Source organism: Nerophis lumbriciformis, linkage group LG01, assembly GCF_033978685.3.
Source record: "Nerophis lumbriciformis linkage group LG01, RoL_Nlum_v2.1, whole genome shotgun sequence".
NCBI lineage: Eukaryota > Metazoa > Chordata > Actinopteri > Syngnathiformes > Syngnathidae > Nerophis > Nerophis lumbriciformis.
In genome coordinates this window covers 49,418,134-49,440,795 of record NC_084548.2, presented here as the reverse complement: position 1 = coordinate 49,440,795, position 22,662 = coordinate 49,418,134, and the positions used below count along the sequence as shown (strand labels likewise).

General features: G+C 41.5%; 1 protein-coding gene across 3 annotated transcripts in view; it reads right to left on the bottom strand.

Annotated features, from left to right (window-relative positions):
• Positions 1–22,662, bottom strand: part of LOC133622555 (signal peptide, CUB and EGF-like domain-containing protein 3) — a 236,710-nt gene that overhangs the window by 51,770 nt on the left and 162,278 nt on the right. Inside the window, exons 6-7 of one of the 3 annotated variants that reach the window (XM_061985394.2) lie at positions 18,940–19,056; positions 14,727–14,774 (exon numbers count right to left, since the gene is read on the bottom strand). In XM_061985394.2, coding sequence (XP_061841378.1) covers positions 14,727–14,774; positions 18,940–19,056 — 165 coding nt within the window. Of the gene's footprint in view, positions 1–14,726; positions 14,800–18,939; positions 19,057–22,662 lie in introns of all 3 variants that reach the window. The other 2 variants (XM_061985388.2, XM_061985402.2) reach the window with 2 other exon arrangements.

Below are 22,662 nucleotides of genomic sequence, written 5' to 3'. Positions count from 1 at the left end.
TTATTTGACCTGCGTGAGGATTGCGATTATTTATTCATCTAAACGGGAAGTTATGAACATTTCATCAGACAACATCCCAGTAAGAGCAGACATTGTGCAGTAAGGATCGTTTTATTATGTTCGTAGCTAGTTTTTTCCGTTTAGCACTTAGCGATAGTGCTGCTTGCTGGATTTGCTTATCACACTGCTTCTGAAACTCCTTAACTCCTTATTTTCAGGCTCAAAAATATGAAGTTCTCGATTATCATTTAGTAGTCAAAGTAGTCGTTGTTGGCTCTCATGTTGTAGGAAATAGCGAACGTTGTGATGCGTCTGTGAAATTAATATACTGCCGTATGCTTAAAATGACCAAAATACGTAAATATTACATGTTTTTATGAATGTGCCTGTTACTACATACAGCATGTACATCAGTGACGTCATCATCATTATGGAAAAAAAAAAAAAAGGAAAATGAAAACATTTTTATTAAATTGTTATATGTATCCAGTGATTATACTATAAAGTTATTTTCCATTTAACTTCACCAGTTTTAGATTATTTTTATTTAAAATCGCTGAATTTTCACATTTGCCGTTCAAATACTGAGAAGAGACGGTGCGGTGAACAGCAGCCAGTTGAGGCACGTCACTGCGTTGTGCCTCACCATGGATTGCGGAATCGGCTAACTGCTGGCCTGCTGTGCAGTGAGACTGTATTGCTATATGAACTATATTATACATTTCCATAGTTTAGTGTGTATGTGTATTGTATGTGTGTTATGTATTTCTTGGGCTGAGCGATCATAAAACGGCTGCAAAAGACGCACTGGCTGAGGCTCGCAGTAATCCCGCCTCCTGCACCCCCGCCGTAGAATGCAACCCCTGACGGGAGTGTTATATCAACTAAAGCCCACACTTAAACTTTCCACGTGCAAGATTGAATCTATTTAAAAAAGTTATTTCATAAGAAGCCAAAAAGTGCAACAACAATAATGTTTGTGTTGGAGGAGTTGTGAAAGACTGCAGGGCCACAACATTAGGTACACCTGCAGAATGCAGAATGCTGGTATGAGCTTTTAAACATAACCCGTTAACTGCTGCCAATCAAATGGTGAATAAAATACTCTTTAGGGTTCATATGTTTGTAAATCTGGCTGTGATTAAGTCAGTGCCTCACCAGCCATCAACCTCACCGCACGTCACTGATGTACATAAAACATTGGACATTTTGGATGCTTTTAAAGAGCGCTTTAAGGCGGAATAGAGCAAATCCCTTTATCGCCTTTGTTAGCTGGCTTTTCCTAACGTTTATTTACGAGTTTATAAGGTATAAAATAAATAAAACATACAGTACAAGTTGTTGTCTTAAATAAGGATTGTGAATGATATACAACATTTTTTTTAAGTGCACTTCCCCTTTAATCTATATTGTGATGTGCTGCATTATCTGGTCAAGTGTTGTATCAGGTGGATCACTGCCGAAAAAGCAATGGTGTGCAATCTGATTCCAGCTAATGCCGCCCCTCTCAACTCCAAGCCTGAGTGTGGCTACACTTAATTGCAAAGTGTGAGCAGAGACAGTTGGCAGACAAGATGATAAGACAGTGTCAGGACATGCCTCCAAAACGCTTAGGCAGCCATCTCTAGCAAGTGTAATGATCACGTGCTCAGAAGTATTTCTGACATTATGGTTTAGTGAAGACAGGCGAAAGACAACCGCTCCGGAATGTTTAGGGTTTTGTGAGTTTTGGATGCAGACCAGCCACATCACCAGGTTGGGACCTGCAATTAACAACGGGGAGATTGTTTAGAACTATTTCCTGATACGATGTGTTTTAGCTGCACCTCCTCAGTTTAGCTCTCACAGGATCCTATTTCTTGACTGAAGCCGCAGGATTTCTACTTATTACCTACCTCATCAGTGTTGACAAGCAACCTCAAAACAACGTGTCATTGCCTGTTTAAAAGCCATCACAAACAAATGTTGTACTTTGTAAAAAAAAAATAAAGAAAAGAAAATGAGTTAACTTGGCTTTGAAGGAAGAACAATTTTTTTGCTAGAAAAAAAAAAAAGTATTTTGCGACCCAGGAGGCACAGCGGTTGTCTGACAAACACCTACTCAAGTGAATCTCTGATCTTAAGTTACAAACCACACAACAAGAAATAAACTTGCTGACGGTCTCCTGAGGTGTAAGTGTGGAGCAAAAGCGCACTGAGACACCAGCATGCTACATTTACACAGGAAAGTCATGTGATAAAACAGGATACTCAACAGGGCTATTCCTCCTAATATGTCTATTTTCGTCCCAAAAATCCGAAACTAGGACAATAAACCCTCCAAAATAAACCAGTGTTACATTGCAGTGGAAACTCATTGTTCATGTGCATCCAGTAGTGACAACTTTACACATTGGGTAACACTTTAGTATGGGGAACACATAGTCACCATTAATTAGTTGCTTATTAATATGCAAATTAGTAACATATTGGCTCTTAATTAGTCATTATTAAGTACTTATTAATGCCGTATTCTGCATGGCATTATTATACAAACAATAAGCCATTAACTAAGAGTCTTCCCTCAATAACCTCAGAATTATTGCTTATTAGTAACCCTAACCCTAGTGTCCAAATAACTCTAAATTGAGGCTTTGTTACTTTAATAAGCAACTAATTAATGGTAAATATGTTCCCCATACGAAAGTGTTACCAAACATGGTAGAACATTCCTACCTTGAGCAGTCTACACTTGTGAAAACCTCTTCTTCTGCATCTTACACTATATCATTCAGTTAGGGTCCTCTTTCATCTATCAAGACATTACTTTCTTACTTGTATGTCATGTTGTTTATCATTGTTGACTTCAAACTTCTGAATGATCTTCCTTACAGTGTCCAAATGTCAAATGTGCCAAACTGTCATTAGTAGGGATGTATATCGTTGAGATTTTATCGGTACCGATACCAATATTGATATTCCTTATCAATAACGGTTTTCATCGGTACTATATGTAATTTGTTCAAATAAAGATGTGAAAAAAATTAAAATTTTTATTAGCACAAGAGGTTGTGCACCAGCAACATCATGACATGACATCTCACAGCAGGGAAGTATTTATCAACACCTGCTTTTTCGGTTTCAAAACAAGTCAACTTGTGCAAGGTGCAATGCTATGTTATGTCATCTTGTCAATCAATCAATCAATGTTTACTTGTATAGCTCTAAATCACGAGTGTCTCAAAGGGCTGCACAAGCCACAACGACATCCTCGGCTCAGATCCCACATCAGGGCAAGAAAAAACTCACACAGATCCATCGCTGTGTTTCTATTAATTATAATTTACAATCAGTATACTTATCCATCCATGTTCTACTGCCTGTCCCTGTAATAACATTTCAAACTACAATTTGCAATTCCGTTTGGAATTGCGTGTGAATGCCCCGATGCTAAAGATGAACTGAAATGCTGATTGGATGTAGAATGACTGTTGGAATCGTTTGAATGTTAACAGTGTTTAATTAACTGATTACTTAATTGATCGTTAATTGTTAGCATGCTTGCTTGACGGCTCTTTGATTATAACAAACCATGATTTATAGGTTTAAACATACAAAATTAGCACACAAAAAAAGTTAGCATGCTAACGTTAGCTTAACTTCGACCGACTATCACAAATCATGATTTTTAGGTTTATCCATCCATCCATCCATCTTCTTCCGCTTATCCGAGGTCGGGTCGCGGGGGCAGCAGCTTAAGCAGGGAAGCCCAGACTTCCCTCTCCCCAGCCACTTCGTCCAGCTCCTCCCGGGGGATCCCGAGGCGTTCCCAGGCCAGCCGGGAGACATATGGGTTGTACTTGTATAGCGCTTTTCTACCTTCAAGGTACTCAAAGCGCTTTGACACTAATTCCACATTTACCCATTCACACACACATTCACACACTGATGACATAGTCTTCCCAGCGTGTCCTGGGTCTTCCCCGTGGCCTCCTACCGGTCGGACGTGCCCGAAACACCTTCCTAGGGAGGCGTTCGGGTGGCATCCTGACCAGATGCCCGAACCACCTCATCTGGCTCCTCTCGATGTGGAGGAGCAGCGGCTTTACTTTGAGCTCCCCCCGAATGACAGAGCTTCTCACCCTATCTCTAAGGGAGAGCCCCGCCACTCGGCGGAGGAAACTCATTTCGGCCGCTTGTACCCGTGATCTTGTCCTTTCGGTCATGACCCAAAGCTCATGACCATAGGTGAGGATGGGAACGTAGATTGACCGGTAAATCGAGAGCTTTGCCTTCCGGCTCAGTTCCTTCTTCACCACAACGGATCGATACAGCGTCCGCATTACTGAAGACGCCGCACCGATCCGCCTGTCGATCTCACGATCCACTCTTCCCCCACTCGTGAACAAGACTCCGAGGTACTTGAACTCCTCCACTTGGGGCAAGATCTCCTCCCCAACCCGGAGATGGCACTCCACCCTTTTCCGGGAGAGAACCATGGACTCGGACTTGGAGGTGCTGATTCCCATCCCAGTCGCTTCACACTCGGCTGCGAACCGATCCAGTGAGAGCTGAAGATCTTGGCCGGAGGAAGCCATCAGGACCACATCATCTGCAAATAGCAGTGACCTAATCCTGCAGCCACCAAACCAGACCCCCTCAACGCCCTGACTGCGCCTAGAAATTCTGTCCATAAAGGTTATGAACAGAATCGGTGACAAAGGGCAGCCTTTTTTTTTGCTAATTCTATATGTTTAAACCTAAAAATCTCCTCTCTGAGCTGCCACCTTACCGTGGTAGAGGAGTTTGCGTGTCCCAATGATCCTAGGAGCTATGTTGTCCGGGGGTTTCTATGCCCCCTGGTAGGGTCTCCCAAGGCAAACTGGTCCTAGGTGAGGGATCAGACAAAGAGCAGCTCGAAGACCTCGATGAAGAACACAAACCAAGGACCCAGATTTCCCTCGCCCGGACGCGGGTCACCGGGGCCCCCCTCTGGAGCCAGGCCCGGAGGTGGGGCACGATGGCGAGCGCCTGGTGGCCGGGCCTGTCCCCATGGGGCCCGGCCGGGCACAGCCCGAAGAGGCAACGTGGGTCCCCCCTCCAATGGGCTCACCACCCATAGCAGGGGCCATAGAGGTCGGGTGCAGTGTGAGCTGGGCGGCAGCCGAGGGCAGGGCACTTGGCGGTCCGATCCTCGGCTACATAAGCTGGCTCTTGGGACGTGGAACGTCACTTCGCTGGGGGGGAAGGAGCCTGAGCTAGTGCGTGAGGTGGAGAAGTTCCGGCTAGATATAGTCGGACTCACTTCGACGCACAGCAAGGGCTCTGGAACCACTTCTCTTGAGAGGGGCTGGACTCTCTTCCACTCTGGCGTTGCCGGCAGTGAGAGGCGACGGGCTGGGGTGGCAATTCTTGTTTCCCCCCGGCTCAGAGCCTGTACGTTGGAGTTCAACCCGGTGGACGAGAGGGTAGCTTCCCTCCACCTTCGGGTGGGGGGACGGGTCCTGACTGTTGTTTGCGTTTATGCGCCAAACGGCAGCTCAGAGTACCCACCCTTTTTGGATTCACTCGAGGGAGTACTGGAGAGTGCTCCCCCGGGTGATTCCCTCGTTCTACTGGGGGACTTCAACGCTCATGTTGGCAGCGACAGTGAAACCTGGAGAGGTGTGATTGGGAAGAATGGCCGCCCGGATCTGAACCCGAGTGGTGTTCTGTTATTGGACTTTTGTGCTCGTCACAGATTGTCGATAACAAACACCATGTTCAAACATAAGGGTGTCCATATGTGCACTTGGCACCAGGACACCCTAGGCCGCAGTTCCATGATCGTCTTTGTAGTTGTGTCATCGGATTTGCGGCCTCATGTTTTGGACACTCGGGTGAAGAGAGGGGCGGAGCTTTCTACCGATCACCACCTGGTGGTGAGTTGGCTGCGATGGTGGGGGAGGATGCCGGACAGACCTGGCAGGCCCAAACGCATTGTGAGGGTTTGCTGGGAACGCCTGGCAGAGTCTCCTGTCAGAGAGAGTTTCAATTCCCACCTCCGGAAGAACTTTGAACATGTCAAGAGGTAGGTGCTGGACATTGAGTCCGAGTGGACAATGTTCCGTACCTCTATTGTCGAGGCGGGCGATTGGAGCTGTGGCCGCAAGGTAGTTGGTGCCTGTCGTGGCGGTAATCCTAGAACCCGTTGGTGGACGCCGGCGGTGAGGGATGCCGTCAGGCTGAAGAAGGAGTCCTATCGGGTTCTTTTGGCTCATGGGACTCCTGAGGCAGCAGACAGGTACCGACAGGCCAAGCGGTGTGCGGCTTCAGCGGTCGCGGAGGCAAAAACTCGGACATGGGAGGAGTTCGGGGAGGCCATGGAAAAAGACTTCCGGACGGCTTCGAAGCAATTCTGGACCACCATCCGCCGCCTCAGGAAGGGGAAGCAGTGCAGTGTCAACACCGTGTATGGTGGGGATGGTGCTCTGCTGACCTCGACTGCGGATGTTGTGGATCGGTGGAGGGAATACTTCGAAGACCTCCTCAATCCTACCAGCACGTCTTCCTATGAGGAAGCAGGGCCTGGGGAATCTGTGGTGGGCTCTCCTATTTCTGGGGCTGAGGTTGCCGAGGTAGTTAAAAAGCTCCTCGGTGGCAAGGCCCCGGGGGTGGATGAGATCCGCCCGGAGTTCCTTAAGGCTCTGGATGTTGTGGGGCTGTCTTGGTTGACAAGACTCTGCAACATCGCGTGGACATCGGGGGCGGTACCTCTGGATTGGCAGACCGGGGTGGTGGTTCCTCTCTTTAAGAAGGGGAACCGGAGGGTGTGTTCCAACTATCGTGGGATCACACTCCTCAGCCTTCCCGGTAAGGTCTATTCAGGTGTACTGGAGAGGAGGCTACGCCGGATAGTCGAACCTCGGATTCAGGAGGAACAGTGTGGTTTTCGTCCTGGTCGTGGAACATATAGAATTAGCAAAAAAAAAAAAAACGAGCAAAGAACTTTAGCATGGTAACATTCTCACAAGTATGCTAACAGTTAACTGCTAGCAGAGTGAGTGGAGTGTGTGGATGTTGGAACGGTTCAAATCGCTGGAGAAATGCGGGATATGGAGAGATTTTTATATTGCTCATTCATTTTCAATGGAAGGCAATTCCTGGTAAATCGGGGTAACATGCTGGCTTTAATGTCCAGGGTGAGTGGAGTGTGTGGATGTTGGAACTGTTTAGATTGCAGGAGAAATGTCGGATATTATTGTATACTTCCCATTCATTGTCAATGGGGAGAAATTCCGGGAAAACCGAGAATTTGGGGAAAGGGAAAACATGTTTTGTGTTCGACATTTGTGAAGAGCAGTGTGGGTTGATGGCTGAAAGGTCGAAATCGGGTAAAAAATGGCGCAACATTTTGAGAATTTGGGGAATTGTATAACTATGAATATGTCCATTCATTTGAATGGGAATTTCCAAGAAATTTGGGAATTTGGGGAAAACCAGAATTTTTAAAAATATAGGTAATACAACAATTGGAATTCTTCGAAGTGGTTGAAAAATGTCGACGTACTAACAGTTTGAATATTAATTGGTATTTCGGAATTTCAGGAAAAATTTTTTACACATTTGTCCCAATTTTGAAGAATGTTTTGAAAGTGGAATGAACTTTTGAAAAAGGTGAACTGTGAAAACGTTCCAGGAAGATTGTGAAAACCAGCTTTGGAAAACTGGGAATTATGGAGATCCATATACCCCACCGTGATTGGTAGGTTCATCCAGCTTCACACACAACACTGTAAAGTGCCATTCATATAATACTCCCGGGCCGCACTTACATTAAACTTTCACATTAAGGAGAGGGCCACAAAATATCGTTTGCAGGCCCCGAGTTTGAGACCCCTGGCTTAGAGGATGGTTGGGTTGATTACCGTATTTTTCGGACTAAAAGTCGCTCCGGAGTATAAGTCGCACCGGCCGAAAATGCATAATAAAGAAGGAAAAAAACACATATAAGTCGCACTGGAGTATAAGTCGCATTTTTTGGGGAAATTGATTTGATAAAACCCAACACCAAGAATAGACATTTGAAAGGCAATTTAAAATAAATAAAGAATAGTGAACAACAGGCTGAATAAGTGTACGTTATATGACGCATAAATAACCAACTGAGAACGTACCTGGTATGTTAACGTAACATATTATGGTAAGAGTCATTCAAATAACTATAACATATAGAACATGCTATACGTTTACCAAACAATCTGTCACTCCTAATCGCTAAATCCCATGAAATCTTATACGTCTAGTCTCTTACGTGAATGAGCTAAATGATATTATTTGATATTTTACGGTAATGTGTTAATAATTTCACACATAAGTCGCTCCTGAGTATAAGTCGCACCGCCGGCCAAACTATGAAAAAAACTGCGACTTGTAGTCCGAAAAATACGGTAAGCGTGCCGTAGTTTGTGAGTTAAGTGGCGTTCACTTCAAACTAACACTAACTCTTATTAGCATGTGTGATTTTGGGGACTAGGAGGAAATATTGTTGTGTCACAAACTTTATTTGTGTTTATTCATATTCATCATGTGACAGAGAATGTGACAGCGTGTCATAATTATGACGTCAGCTGGATTTAAAAAAATAGCGACAGCAGTATCATTAGTCTAGAATTTTAATGGTCTTTCTGGATCGACCCAATTAGAAACCAGTACCAAAAATACCGGTACGTGATTTAGTTCCGCCGTCATTAGTTTCTTCTGCTCAGTGGCCTTGTGGTTAGAGTGTCCGCCCTGAGATCGGTAGGTCGTGAGTTCAAACTCCGGCCGAGTCATACCAAAGACTATAAGAATGGGACCCATTACCTCCCTGCTTGGCACTCAGCATCAAGGGTTGGAATTGGGGGTTACATCACCAAAATGATTCCCGAGCGTGGCCACCGCTGCTGCTCACTGCTCCCCTCACCTTCCAGGGGTTGGAACAAGGGGATGGGTAAAATGCAGAGGTTAATTTTTCCCAACTCTTTTTGTACCACTTTGCTATTTGTCATTACATCGTATTTGTGCCTAAATAAATAAATTACAGCCTTAACATGCATTCAAGTGTCTGTTGATCATGTTTTGTTTAAGTTATGTTCCGTTTGGGTTTTGTACACTTAGTGAAAATCTTCACTCCCTTGTTTTGTCACCATAGCAGCCATTAGTTTCACCTGTTTCACGTTTTGAGTCACGCACCTGTTTTCACTGATCATGTCACTGCTATTTAAACCTGTCTGTTTCTCTTGATCGTCCTGGTGACATTATCCTTTCTACCTCTGCTACCTTTCATTCCAAGCCATAGTTCCATGTCATAGTTTTCATGCTGTTTCACGCCACAGTAAGTGTTGTTTTCGTTTTCATGTTCATAGTCTCTCTAGTTTTGTTTCATTAGCCAAGTTTGTTCTCTGCCATTGTGCGCACCTTTTATTTGCTTCCTTTTTTTGTAGTTTGTTAGTATTTTAATAAATATGTACTCACATTCACGCCTTGCCCGCGCCAACTCTCCTTTGCATTCCGGGAAAACAAACCCCAAGATCCACGTTTTGACAACAAGACTAATTTTTTTTTATACAATCTTGATTTTTGGAATGTACCGCATGTAAAAGGCCAAAATAGGACAAAGAAGATGGGCAGCCATTTAATTTTGAAATAACTTGACATAATCAGAATTAGTTTCACAAACCCATATGGGAAAGACCTAAAGACAGTAGGGCAGTTTGTCTGTCACATATGTTTGGGTCCAATAGATCAACAAGCAAAGAGTTAAAGGGCTGTTTGCAACTTGCTCAAAGTAAATGTTTTTAAAACAAAAAATATAAATATAAAAAGAACACCATCAGTTACCATTAGTAGTTTAACATGGTTTTTATTTTTATTTTTATGCATATATTTTTCACAATTACCTAAGTATATTGAATAAAAAAATGTTTGTCTTCCAGAGGTAAGAGTCTGGCGTTCAGGCTTGCCACTCAGTGCTGTCTCATACACACGTACACTCAGGGAACACGTGCACACACACAAAAGCAATCCCAGAGAAGCAACTAACCATTTGCAGTCATGTTACTATGATAGAATATATACATTGATAGCTAATATTAGACCATGTCCGCACAAACGCGGATACTTAATAAACGCATTCATATCTGTGCATTTAGGCCTCTTGTCCACACACAAACGCGTACTTTTGTCCTTAAAAACGCAGACTTTTGCAAACGCTGGTCAAGTGTACACGGCACAAATAGAGACTTGTACCACTCTGATGACGTCACGGTTGTGCGCTGTCATTTGCAAAGCTCAACAACACTGCCTTGCTGCCTTTCAACACTCTATAAGAGGACTTACTGTATCCATCCTTCCATTCCCTATTTTGAACGAAAACATGCTGCTATTTTCACTCAACATTGACAGAAAAGACGCATCAAAATGAGTTTGGCAACATTCCCGCCGGCTCCAATGACAGTCAGCTGTTTTGGATACGATTGCTGTCGGACCTCCACCTGATAAGACAACTTTGACAAGCAAGACTTTTTCCTTGTGTCATAAGAAAGGTGCAACATTATCTCATGTTTTTAATACTTATTTAACAACAGATCATGATGTAACTCATGTGTGTTGGTTACTAAAAAACGACCAAAAAAACTATGTATCCTTCCTCCTTTTTAGTGTGTCCTGATGTTAAATATAAGATTGCACATGTAATATATCACTATATCGATGATTAAATGCGTTATAATTCCACGAGAGTTTTGCAGCGGCACCCGCACGTCCGTGCACTTCAGCACTGAACTAGTCAAGTGGTTTCCTTGGCTCCTTGTTAGTGTGAGCAGATTTTAGAAATAATGTACACTACACTGGACATGTAATAAATCACCATGTTGCTGATTAAAAATGTAATAATTCCATGAGTGTTGGGTGTCAGCAGCACATGCGCTTATGCATGCTTTAAACACTAAAAAATGGTTCGCAATGTTCCCCGGGCTCTCTTTAAGTGCAGGATGGTTTCAAAGATGATGTACATTCATTGTATGTCCGGTATAGTGTTATCCCGATACCAATATTTTGGTACCGGTACCAACATTATTTCGATACTTTTCGGTACTTTTCCAAAAAAAGGGGACCACAAAAAATTGCGTTATTGGCTTTATTTTAACAAAAAATCTTAGGGTACATTAAACATATGTTTCTTATTGCAAGGTTGTCCTTAAATAAAATAGTGAACATACAAGACAACTTGTCTTTTAGTAGTAAGTAAGCAAACAAAGGCTCCTAATTTAGCTGCTGACGTATGCAGTAACATATTGTGTCATTTATAATTCTATTATTTTGTCAAAATTATTAAGGACAAGTGGTAGAAGATAATGTATTAATCTACTTGTTCATTTACTGTTAATATCTGCTTACTTTCTCTTTTAACATGTTCTATCTACACTTCTGTTAAAATGTGATAATCACTTATTCTTCTGTTGTTTGATACATTACATTAGTTTTGGATGATACCACAAATTTGGGTATCAATCCGATACCAAGTAGTTACAGAATCATTCATTGGTCATATTCAAAGTCCTCATGTGGCCAGGGACATATTTCCTGAGTTTATAAACATAATATTATTTTTTTTTAAACAAAAGAAGATGTCGTTATGCCAAAAAATATCAACATAATCATTGTAGTATCGACTAAAGTTAAAGTTAAAAGTTAAAGTCCCAACGATTGTCACACACACACACTGGGTGTGGTGAAATGTGTCCTCCGATTCCGATTTCAAAGTAAGCTGCTATCTTGATCTCTTTAAACATTACTCATTTTGTATCATTTACACATGAACCATTTTCACAAATACTGACAAAAACAGCAGCATTTTAGAGTTGGAAAAACACATTTATAAGTCCAAACCCTAAAGTATGTCAATAATAATTAATAGCTTGATAATTAGCTTGGTAAGGCAACAACATTGAGGGCTTACACTTTGTGCCGTAATGAAACAATACTTCAACTCAAATTCTCAACGGAAAACTACATACACAGGGTCGAGTATTAAAAAGGAAAAACACGTTTCTGTATACATAAATTAGAGCTGTCAAACTATTCTGATTTGTAATCAGAATAATCACAGGGTTGCTGTGGATTAATTGTGATTACTCACAATTGAATGTCATTCATTTTCTTATTTATATTAACCATGTTTCATTTTTCATGAGCAAAGAGACACAAAAAAGGGAATATACATGCACTTAAAGGGGACTAATGATGAATTTAATCTTTTCTGACGAATAAATGTTGTTGGATACTCGTGTTAAACAGCATCAAATCATAGGGTACATGCATTTTGATTTAGGGCTTTCACACAGTTTTGGACGCCTCTGTTCACAGGTTTTTTTTTTGGGGTGTATTGTTTTTAAGAGTGGGGAATGAGTGACGTCACACATTGGCGGACGCACTTATGAAGTCATTATTGGATATTGAGTCGGAAAGCCTCCTCACCCTCTGCGGATCTTACACAGGAAGACTGTTGCCTCTATGTTACTTCTCATTTCATGCCTTCCCGCCTGCTCTATGTCTTTAAAATAAATACTATATATTATATATATGTCTGTGTTTATTTACCCGCGACATTTGGGCCATAATGAAATTGGATGAGCCGATAAACGCCGACATAACGAGACAGAGATTTTACGACTTGAGGAAACACAAGAAAAGCTAAGATAAAGTACTATTTTCATCTCATCTTGGCATGCGACATGCAGTAACATAAATGCGGGGAAAAGCAGCTCCGTATCGATTGAAGAAAGTGCAAGTGTACCTAATGTTGTGACCAGGTGAATATATGCACTGTTTGAACGTGTCTGATAAAAAAATATAGTGATGATGTTTGTCTTCAAGATAATTTTAACAAGTGTATATTTTCAAAATATGAAATTATAATTTTGGAGAGGGTGGGGCGTGGTTTCATTTGCAATCTGGGAACGCCTCCACAAACGAACATTTTGCAGACACATGCAAAAGTAGGTTATGAATGTGACTGTAAAGCAAAATTCATGCTAATTCACACCAAAGTATATCCAATGCATATTATCTACACAAGGAAGTGTTTTAAATGTAAATTAAAATCATATAGGCGGCCTTTTGACGTATTTATCAAACACATTTAATGTCATATTCATGTTAACAAAAACATTTATATTTTTCTAAACAAACATGAATCCACATTAATGTGGATCCGTTACTTTTTTATGTTATTCATTTGGTATTTTAGTGCCTCAGTGAAAAGAAAACTCCTTCCTGCAGAATGTGCGTAATACTTTATGTTGGTCGACTGTTCCGTCATGTTTTTTTGTTCTCAAATTTCCCATCAAAAAGGTCTAACATGCTGTTTAGCGTCTTACATGTTGACTTGTATGGTTGTGAAGCATGTCACTAGCGGAACAACTTTCCATTTGCGTGCGTGCGTACGACGGTAACAACACTTGGACAAAATGTGTTGCCAAAGACCTTTCAGGAGTTTTGAGTCATTTTTTGCTGTGGATGGATGAACTGCAATACTTTCTTAAATCAGATTAAAAACAATGGTGGATTCATCCACAGTAATGCGTCAATTCTGACAGCCCTAAAAGTATTTGTTGCACACACCTGTGTGGTAGTGACAGCCAGCATTTCACGGTTTCAGTTGCAGCTGCAGCTGCATGTGAATGGGAATCATTAAAAAAAAAAATGTCTCTTTTAATTTAAAATGTGATTGTGAATGGTTTGTTTTTATGTTCCCCGTGATTGGTTGGTGACCAGTCAAGAGTGTAACAGTACCAATGGTTGTCACGCACACACTAGGTATGGTGAAATTATTCTCTGCATTTGACCCATCAGCCTTGATCACCCCCTGGGAGGTGAGGGGAGCAGTGAGCAGCAGCAATAGCCACGCTCGGGAATAATTTTTGGTGATTTAACCCCCAATTCCAACCCTTGATGCTGAATGTCAAGCAGGGAGGTAATGGGTCCCATTTTTATAGTCTTTGGTATGACTCTTGCGTGAAAACAGCTGGGATAGACTCCAGCTCCAACAGAAGCGAATAGAATTGCAAAATGGCTGGTGTGTAAATGTGATGATGCAATACAAGTAAGTTCAATGCATATTACTTTTTATTTTCAATATCGTGTTCATTCTGCTTCTACTGCTCCTCATGAGGGAGGGCCAGTGTACTTTTGTACACACTAATTTGTTCTATTTAGTTTCAGCACCAATCATGGAGTCATTATTGGCTCCCTCACCAAAGCTCATGGTTTTCGGGGTACACCAAGGCCAAGAGTTCAAAATGTGCAAGCTTCATTTCCCCTCAGATCGCTCATATCAAAACAAAGAAACAAAGGAACTGAGTCTCTAAAGCCATCACAGTTAAACTGATGAGCTTTTTGTGCTTGGCAAACCACCCCGAGTGAGCAAACAAATCACATATACTTCAAGTTGGGTGATTTTCATTATCTCTTGATGTAGTTCTTACAGCTTGTTGGAGGAACCATGTTTGCAGCTGTGTTTTGAAAAGGTGCGGTTTAACACAGGCAGCAGTTGTTATTGAAAGGGCATTCACAGAGGAAAGAGGAAGGTAGAAGAGGTCAAGGGTCATATGGATGATGCCCCCAGTGGGTGTGGAAGGGCCTGATCAGTGTCTGCAAGGTTAGCCTCCACTACTCGCCACACCCACATACCCCCAGAGAGAGGAGTTGGAGGAACACATATTTACCATTAGGGAACAGCTGTGGGGCTGCCTGGGACTGGACACTCCTCTCCCCTGCATGCACACGCACACCCACGCCCACACACACATTGCAAAAACACCACTTTAGTCCTGTGTTACACTTGCACTTTGCAGCATTCTTGTGTTTCATAAATCATCTGAGCTTCACAGCACCAACAAAGAAGTAACATGATAAGAAGGGATTATGTCTCCTGAGCTGTCTATTAATACAAGAGGTGAAAATGACATGACAGAACGACATTAGGCATGTTGCAAATGAAAAAAACAGCTAAAAAACAGCCTTTTGCCGGCAACGACAGCACACAAAAAAGCTGTGATGTTTCGGCAAATTTTAATAATAAACATATTCTTGTTAAGCTCAAAAAAAAAAGAAGGTGACATCTCAAGGCAAAAGTGTTACCTCCCAGCATGCATCTCATGCAAATAAATGTTCCACACACTGCAGAAAAAGCGCAGTTTAGTTGTGGTTTGTGTCTGAGGTGCTGGGAAGTGTGAGTACTGAGAGGGTGGACAGACACAGCAAAGGGGTGGTTAGTGCTGCAAGCTGAAGAAATGGCGACTCGGGCCTGCGTTTTATGCTCTTTTATAGTCCAAATGATTTGATTTTATTGTAATGCTGTCAACGCTGCCAGCTCCCACAAAAACACCACTTTTAATTGGCTATTAATTCAATATCTAGGTCCCGCTCTGTCCGTATCCGTGCGAAATTGCTGCAGGTAAAAATAGAACACTTGCATATTGGCTGTTGAGAGTTCCGGATCATCAGAGCTGGGACGCAGAAGAACACGCAGCGCAGCAGAGCAGGTGGAAGATACCACATTGACCACAGTGGAAAAAGTATGTGCAGAATAACGCAGCCACAACGCAAGCGCACTCGGCGGAATTTAGGGTTCAGTTGTTCTTATTTGTTGTTTTTAGGATAAACTTGCTGTGATATGAATTGTTTTGAGCTTTCTTCCATAATATTTCGGATGTGAGTCATGACAACCTGCGTATAGTGGCCACTTTTACTTAGATGAACTGAAATATTTTATTTCTGTTTTGTATCTATACAGTGATTGCTTATGTACACTGAAATGTAATGATAGGATATAACTATGTTATTTGCTACTGTAGCTCATCACACTGATTGACTTTTTTATATTTTGTTGTCTAATCATTATTGCTTTTAGGTTGATCATTTTTAACATCCAGGGACATAGGTGTGGCGAAATTATTCTCTGCATTTGACCCATCATCCCCTGGGAGGTGAGGGGAGCAGTGAGGTACTTTAACTTTAATTTTAACAAATATAAAATAGCCTTAGGACTAATGCTGGTGTATTTACAGTAATGTCTATCAATGTACACTGTCCCTGTCAAATAAATTATTAATTAATTACATTTTGCTGTTTTCCCTGAGTAGTCACTATAGACAGGTTTGCTGTGAAATTATATATTTTTTAAATCAGATAAATCACACTTTTAAATTTGGATTAATCACAGTAAATTAGAAAAATTAGGCTCCAATATTTTAACACAAATGCAATTTCATTGTCAGATGTCATACTGGAAAAGTGTTATACTTGAAAGCAGTACAATGTTTTGCTCAAAAACCTCAGAATAAACACTGACTGTACTTTAAATAAAACAGTTACCAAGTTTGTGAACACATAAATGTAGTGCATTCAAGTAAAACATAAAAAAATGCTCCTGAAATACACTATTACAATAAAACTGCATTTGTGTCCAAATATTAGTTTTTTTTAGGTTAATTTAAATGATGCAACCAAGTAATAATCTGTGATTAATCATGATTGCCTTCACCTTCTCAATATGCAACCTCCAGAATCAAGTACTGTTAGTAGCCAAAGGGAAGAGGGCACATATGCCAGCATGAATGTGAGGACCACCTAAAATGAGAGCACAATGTGTTTACGTTACGGGCAATACGCATGAGCTTACATGCACGTGATACATGCATGCTGGATATGTGCTGCGTGTTTGTGAGGTTATTTGTAGAACTTTCCAATTGTATTTGCTCATGAGTACGTGTGTGTGTGTGTGTGTGTGTGTGTGTGTGTGTGTGTGTGTGTGTGTGTGTGTGTGTGTGTGTGTGTGTGTGTGTGTGTGTGTGTGCGTGCGTGTGTGTGTGTGTGTGTGTGTCCGCGCAGCAATGTGTGGCCAACTCTTTAGATGACTGAACTTTTAAGCATGTCTGCATCTGCCTGCTATTTGTGAATGTTTATGATTTGCCAACAGCGTGAACATTTCCACATGATGGGCGCTCCTTTTTGACATCTGAACCTGCATGGTACACAGACATTTTATGAAAAAATAAACCTGCCGTTGACTGTTTCAATCAAACATCTGATTGTGGCGTTTGAATGGGAGACTGAGCAAATATTTCATTCGTGTGAGCGTGCATGTGTGTGTGTGTGTGTGCGAGTGAGAACGGTGCACTTTTTTTTTAACACACCCAGCTGACTTTAAAGCACGCACACACAATGGCTACAAAAAAGGTTAAGCCATAAAAAAATCAGGAACAATTCCATGCAGAAATTTTTTTTTTTTGCATTTTTACAAAATGAATGAAGAGACACCACCAAAGAAAATACGTCAGGAGTTGTATGAGAGCAGCTACAGAATACTGCAACAGTTTACCAGACTAATGACAAAACCAGAGATGTTTAATTAAGTGCTAATAGACATAAAGTAAGCAGGAACAGTTGCTACAGATTGTCTTCCACACAACACATCATTTATTATTTTTGACTATGATGACAATGAACACTGCGGAAAAAGCTATTTTTCACTGAGGCTACTGTTGAGTCCAGTTTCTGAATGTTCCCAGTGTGAAACTAATAAATGATTATTTTACAATTTGTTCATGGTTCAATAAAATTTCAAGAACTATTTATTTGAAACATTTGCTATGATTTTGAGAGGCTATATATATATATATATTTTTTTACAAAATTTAGCCAAAGAGATGTGGTTACTTTATGGTGGAAACACAGCAGCAGTGGAAGCGTTCATCACTCAGTACCTCATCAGGGGTTCATTTGGCAGCTTGTTTGCTTTCCCGAGGTTTTATCAACTAATAGAGTGTCTCGGAGATGGACAGTCTGACGCTTTGGGGGAAATCTGATATTTTAACTGGCTGGCTGCTTCCTACTGGCCCATCAACAGTATTTAACCTGCTTTACTTTGGGAAAAAAGACTGGCTAAGACATCTAGTTTGGTTGCGGTCAACTTTGTGGCATCCCGTTGGTCTCTCAGGGTACAACAATAATGGCCGGTTGGTTGACCAAGCCTTGACATGAGTCTGGCTTGCATGGAACTTGCGGTAGTAAAGAGGATCAGCTTCTTGCCAAAGCAAGCTCTCAAATTTAACACCTAGCAAAACCAAACAATCGTCACAGCAGGCTGCTTGAAAGCTTGAAAGCAGATTCTAGCACTATGCCTGTTCCTCTGACAGCGAAACAATGTCCAACCCAACAAAAACAGAGTTTATGAGCATTGAAAAGTAGTACTTAAGTAGTTTAAATGTGTTCCCATTTCACTCAACGCTTTGGTATAACAATACAAATAAGGGCCATCTTGAGTAATGACCAGCCTCGAAATGACTTGATACTTAATGTCCCATGATTGCCATTGAAACAACCCTGCAAAGACCTGTGCATTGACCACTCTGTATCTGAAGGTCCCATCTGATGGAAAATAACCTTAGAAAATGGTTCAATATGCCCTCGGAACTCAATGATTTTTACTCAACTTAAGTCAAGTGAGGCAAACACTGATAAATGCCAGTGGAAGGTTAGGTCAGGTGTGTGAGTGAATCCCCAACGGGCAGCAGCGGAGGAATTGACCCAGAAGTGTATGTCGATCTGCATGGCTGCAGAAAACAGACACATACTGAAAGAGCTGTGGCACAAAGTACAGCCAAAAGGAGGGGGAAGAGGAAGAGAAGCCGAAGCAGATGCAGGAAGTGAGAGGTTACTGGAGTAGCAGCAGCAAAGGCGAAAGCAGACGGTGGTAGCCTTTTTGTCCTTGTATGTCACACATGAAGAGAAAATGCTCACAACTACTGGGAGTGTATTCTAATTTACATTATCCTCCCAATAAACCCGATTGTAACAGAAACTGACTGTTTTATCATTCAAAGCCTATCAGTTGTTGCTCTTGCCAAATGTACAAATTAGGGTGTTATGACTCACCAACACAAGTCTTGCCATCGGTGTGCAGGACAAACTTCATGTGGCATGAACACTTGGGGCCGTGGTCCGTCTCCTCACAGATGTGCTGGCAACCTCCATTTCCATAGTTACACGTCACTGGCAAAGAGCACAATATCAACACCAACGTCACATACTATTCCATACGATATACACTAGTTGGGGGTTTCAAAGTGTGAGGCGGCCCTGCCCTGGGAGGTGTACCAGGAGCTTCAGAAAAATAAAGAAAAACTCATATTTCATAACCTGCTATATCAAAGGCAAAATATTTTGAGTACCAAAAGTGATGTGTGGTGAGGTTTCAGGCAAAATTGGACAATCATGCATTACATTACCTTTTGCACTATATTAATTTATATTACTATGTGTTGTCAACTTTGTACTTTTTTATGTCATTGCCTGAAATAAATAAATAAATTAAAAAAAAATTAAAAAAAAAGGTTTTGACTTTTCTCTGCTGGTCAGCAGGATTAATTATTATGTCACACACTTACATGAAATTTATTTAATGGAAGACGTTACAGAAATCCATGGTGTATGATAAATATTCCTGCAAGCGTGACATTGGCTACATGCTGAGAAACAGAAACGACCACATGTAACGCACTCCAGTTTGTGAAGGATTCGCAGCACTCAGAGGTGAAGTTCTACTCGCCACTGCCTCACCTCTAATTTCTACCATGTATTTGATCAGGAAATTGACAAATTCAGCCATTTTTTCTGAAACAAAACACATTTTTATTACAAAGGACACATATTAATTGTATGCAATTGTTTTATTTATTCTATGGCATTATTAAGCTGCGTTGGTTCCCTCCGGGTAATCCGGCTTCCTCCCACCTCCAAAGACATGCACCTGGGGATAGGTTGATTGGCAACACTAAATTGGCCCTAGTGTGTGAATGTGAGTGTGAATGTTGTCTGTCTATCTGTGTTGGCCCTGTGATGAGGTGGCGACTTGTTCAGGGTGTACCCCGCCTTCCGCTCGAATGCAGCTGAGATAGGCTCCAGCACCCCCCGCAACCCCAAAAGGGACAAGCGGTAGGAAATGGATGGATGGATGGAAGGATTATTAGACTTTTTCATTTCACTTTGAGCCTTCCTGACGGCACACCAGTGGTTCCTAGAGTGACTGAGCATACTACAGTAAATGTGTTTTTAGGGTAGAAGGAGAGGCCCTCTGTGTATAATAATATTTGAGGGGGGCCTCCCTGTGTCACACTTTGAAGATCCCTGCTATAGTGGCCGTGCCAGCAATCGGAGTGTTGCTGGTTACTGGGGTTCAATCCCCACCTTCTACCATCCTAGTCACGTCCGTTGTGTCCTTGGGCAAGACACTTCACCCCTTGCTCCTGATGGCTGCTGGTTAGCGCCTTGCATGGCAGCTCCCGCCATTAGTGTGTGAATGTGTGTGTGAATGGGTGAATGTGGTAATACTGTCAAAGCGCTTTGAGTACCTTGAAGGTAGAAAAGCGCTATACAAGTATAACCCATTTATCATTTATTTATTTACTTTTACTTATATGGTTTAACCAATGCACTCATTATACAGTATGCAGCAGCATCACACCATAAATAACTACATGAGACAATATCACACTATCATCTTCATTGAGTAAATAGTTACAATTAATATATTAAGCACCATATATTTTGTTCAAGTGTACAAAAAACTCACTCACTTTGTACACACAAGTTACTCACTTGCTCCCTAAGTAAATTGTAGTTAAAAATAGTTGATTTTGTTGTTGCATGCTGAAGGAAGCTTTAACCTTGGCACTTTTTACACACCTGCGATGACAGAAGTGCAAAGAGCCGAAGCTTCCACCGCCATCCTGTCTGCACCCGACCATCCCAGCCCCCTTTGCCCTTATCCTGGGCTGTCACAAAAAAACTATAGAATAACACTTCTCCAATCCTTATCCAAACACAGACAAATCCTCCATCAGCCGAGGCCCCAGCTCTGACAGGATGAGCTTGGTTGCACAGCAACAGGAAGTGTGCGCTGTCCGTCAGAGTGGTCCCCACTTGCCCTAGTTGTGTCAATGATCATCCCCTTATTTAATAACCATGTTTTTCTTGACCGAGATCATTCAGAAGATTGCATTTTGTAGATCTGTTCTAAAGGCATTTGTGGAATTAGAGTACCACCATCGGCACCACCTTCTCATGTGGAGCCTATACATCAGGGGTCCCCAAACTACGGCCCGCGGGCCGGATCCGGCCCCCCAGCATCCAAAATCCGGCCCACAGGAAGTCCCAAGTAAAAAGAATTTTTTTTTTTTTTTTAATTAATTAATTTTTTTTTTTTTTTTTAAATCTTTCCTTTCTAATCTATTTTCTACCGATTGTTACTCTTGGTGTCTCCTAGCCGCTCAGGCAAATCATATTGTCTAAAAATGAATTTTCCCATCGATAACGTGACAATGTTGAATGTTGATGAACATCAATGTTAATTGATGTTAAATGACAAAACGGATTATAAAGACAATGTATATATGTATATATACATATTAGGGCTGCAACAACTAATCGATTAAATCGATTAAAATCGATTATAAAAATAGTTGGCGATTAATTTAGTCACCGATTCGTTGGATCTATGCTATGCGCATGCGCAGAGGCTACGTTTTTTTTTTTTTACCTTTATTTATAAACTGCAACATTTACAAACAGCTGAGAAACAATAATCAAAATAATAGGGGTGTAACGGTACGTGTATTTGTATCTAACCGTTTCGGTACGGGGGTTTCCTTTCGGTGCGGAAGTGTACCGAACGAGTTTCCACACGGACATATTAAGTAGCGTACTGCACGTTGTGTAAACAATACTCAAAATGCCGGACATTTGAGGCATTTAAGAAACTCCGCCCTGACAGCCCCGCAAAAGAGGACATGTCCGGTGAAAAGAAGATGTATGGTTAGTCTATCGTAGCCCGTTAGCTGCTAGCATGCTCGCAAAAGAGGACTAGCAGCGATCGGTTTCACCGGACGTGAAACCGATCGCTGCTAGCATGCAGCTAACGGGCTACGATAGACTAACCATACATCCTCTTTTCACCGGACATGTCCTCTTTTGCGGAGCTGTCCGGGCGGTGTTTCTTAAATGCCTCAAATGTCCGGCATTTTGAGTTAGGGTTGCGTGTATTTTCAATGTACGTTCAGGCTTAAGAAGGTTAAAAACACAACAAATTGTGCGTGCAGCAGCATTGGTGAGGGAGGGGGAGAGACAGAGAGAGCGAGAGAGTTGTGATAAACGTGCATGCGTCGTCAGGCTCTGCTTTTTATCGATACATTTATCAGATTAAATGTTTTTTTATCTATAGCAGGGGTGTCAAAAGTGTGCATTTTTGTAGCATTTTCCTTGTTTTATTTGGCATGTTTGAAAGAACATGGCGCCAGTATGCTGTTTTTTTTCAATAAAATACTGGAAAGTATAGAAATGTAGTTTGTCTCTTTTATCCGATTATTAATCGATTAATCGAAGTAATAACCGACAGATTAATCGATTATCAAATTAATTAATCAAATGCATATATATATATATATATATATATATATATATATATATATATATATATATATATATATATATATATATATATATATATATATATATATGTACAGCCTGGCCCCCGGCCAAATTTTTTTAACCCAATGCGGCCCCCGAATGAAAAAGTTTGGGGACCCCTGCTATACATCCTTC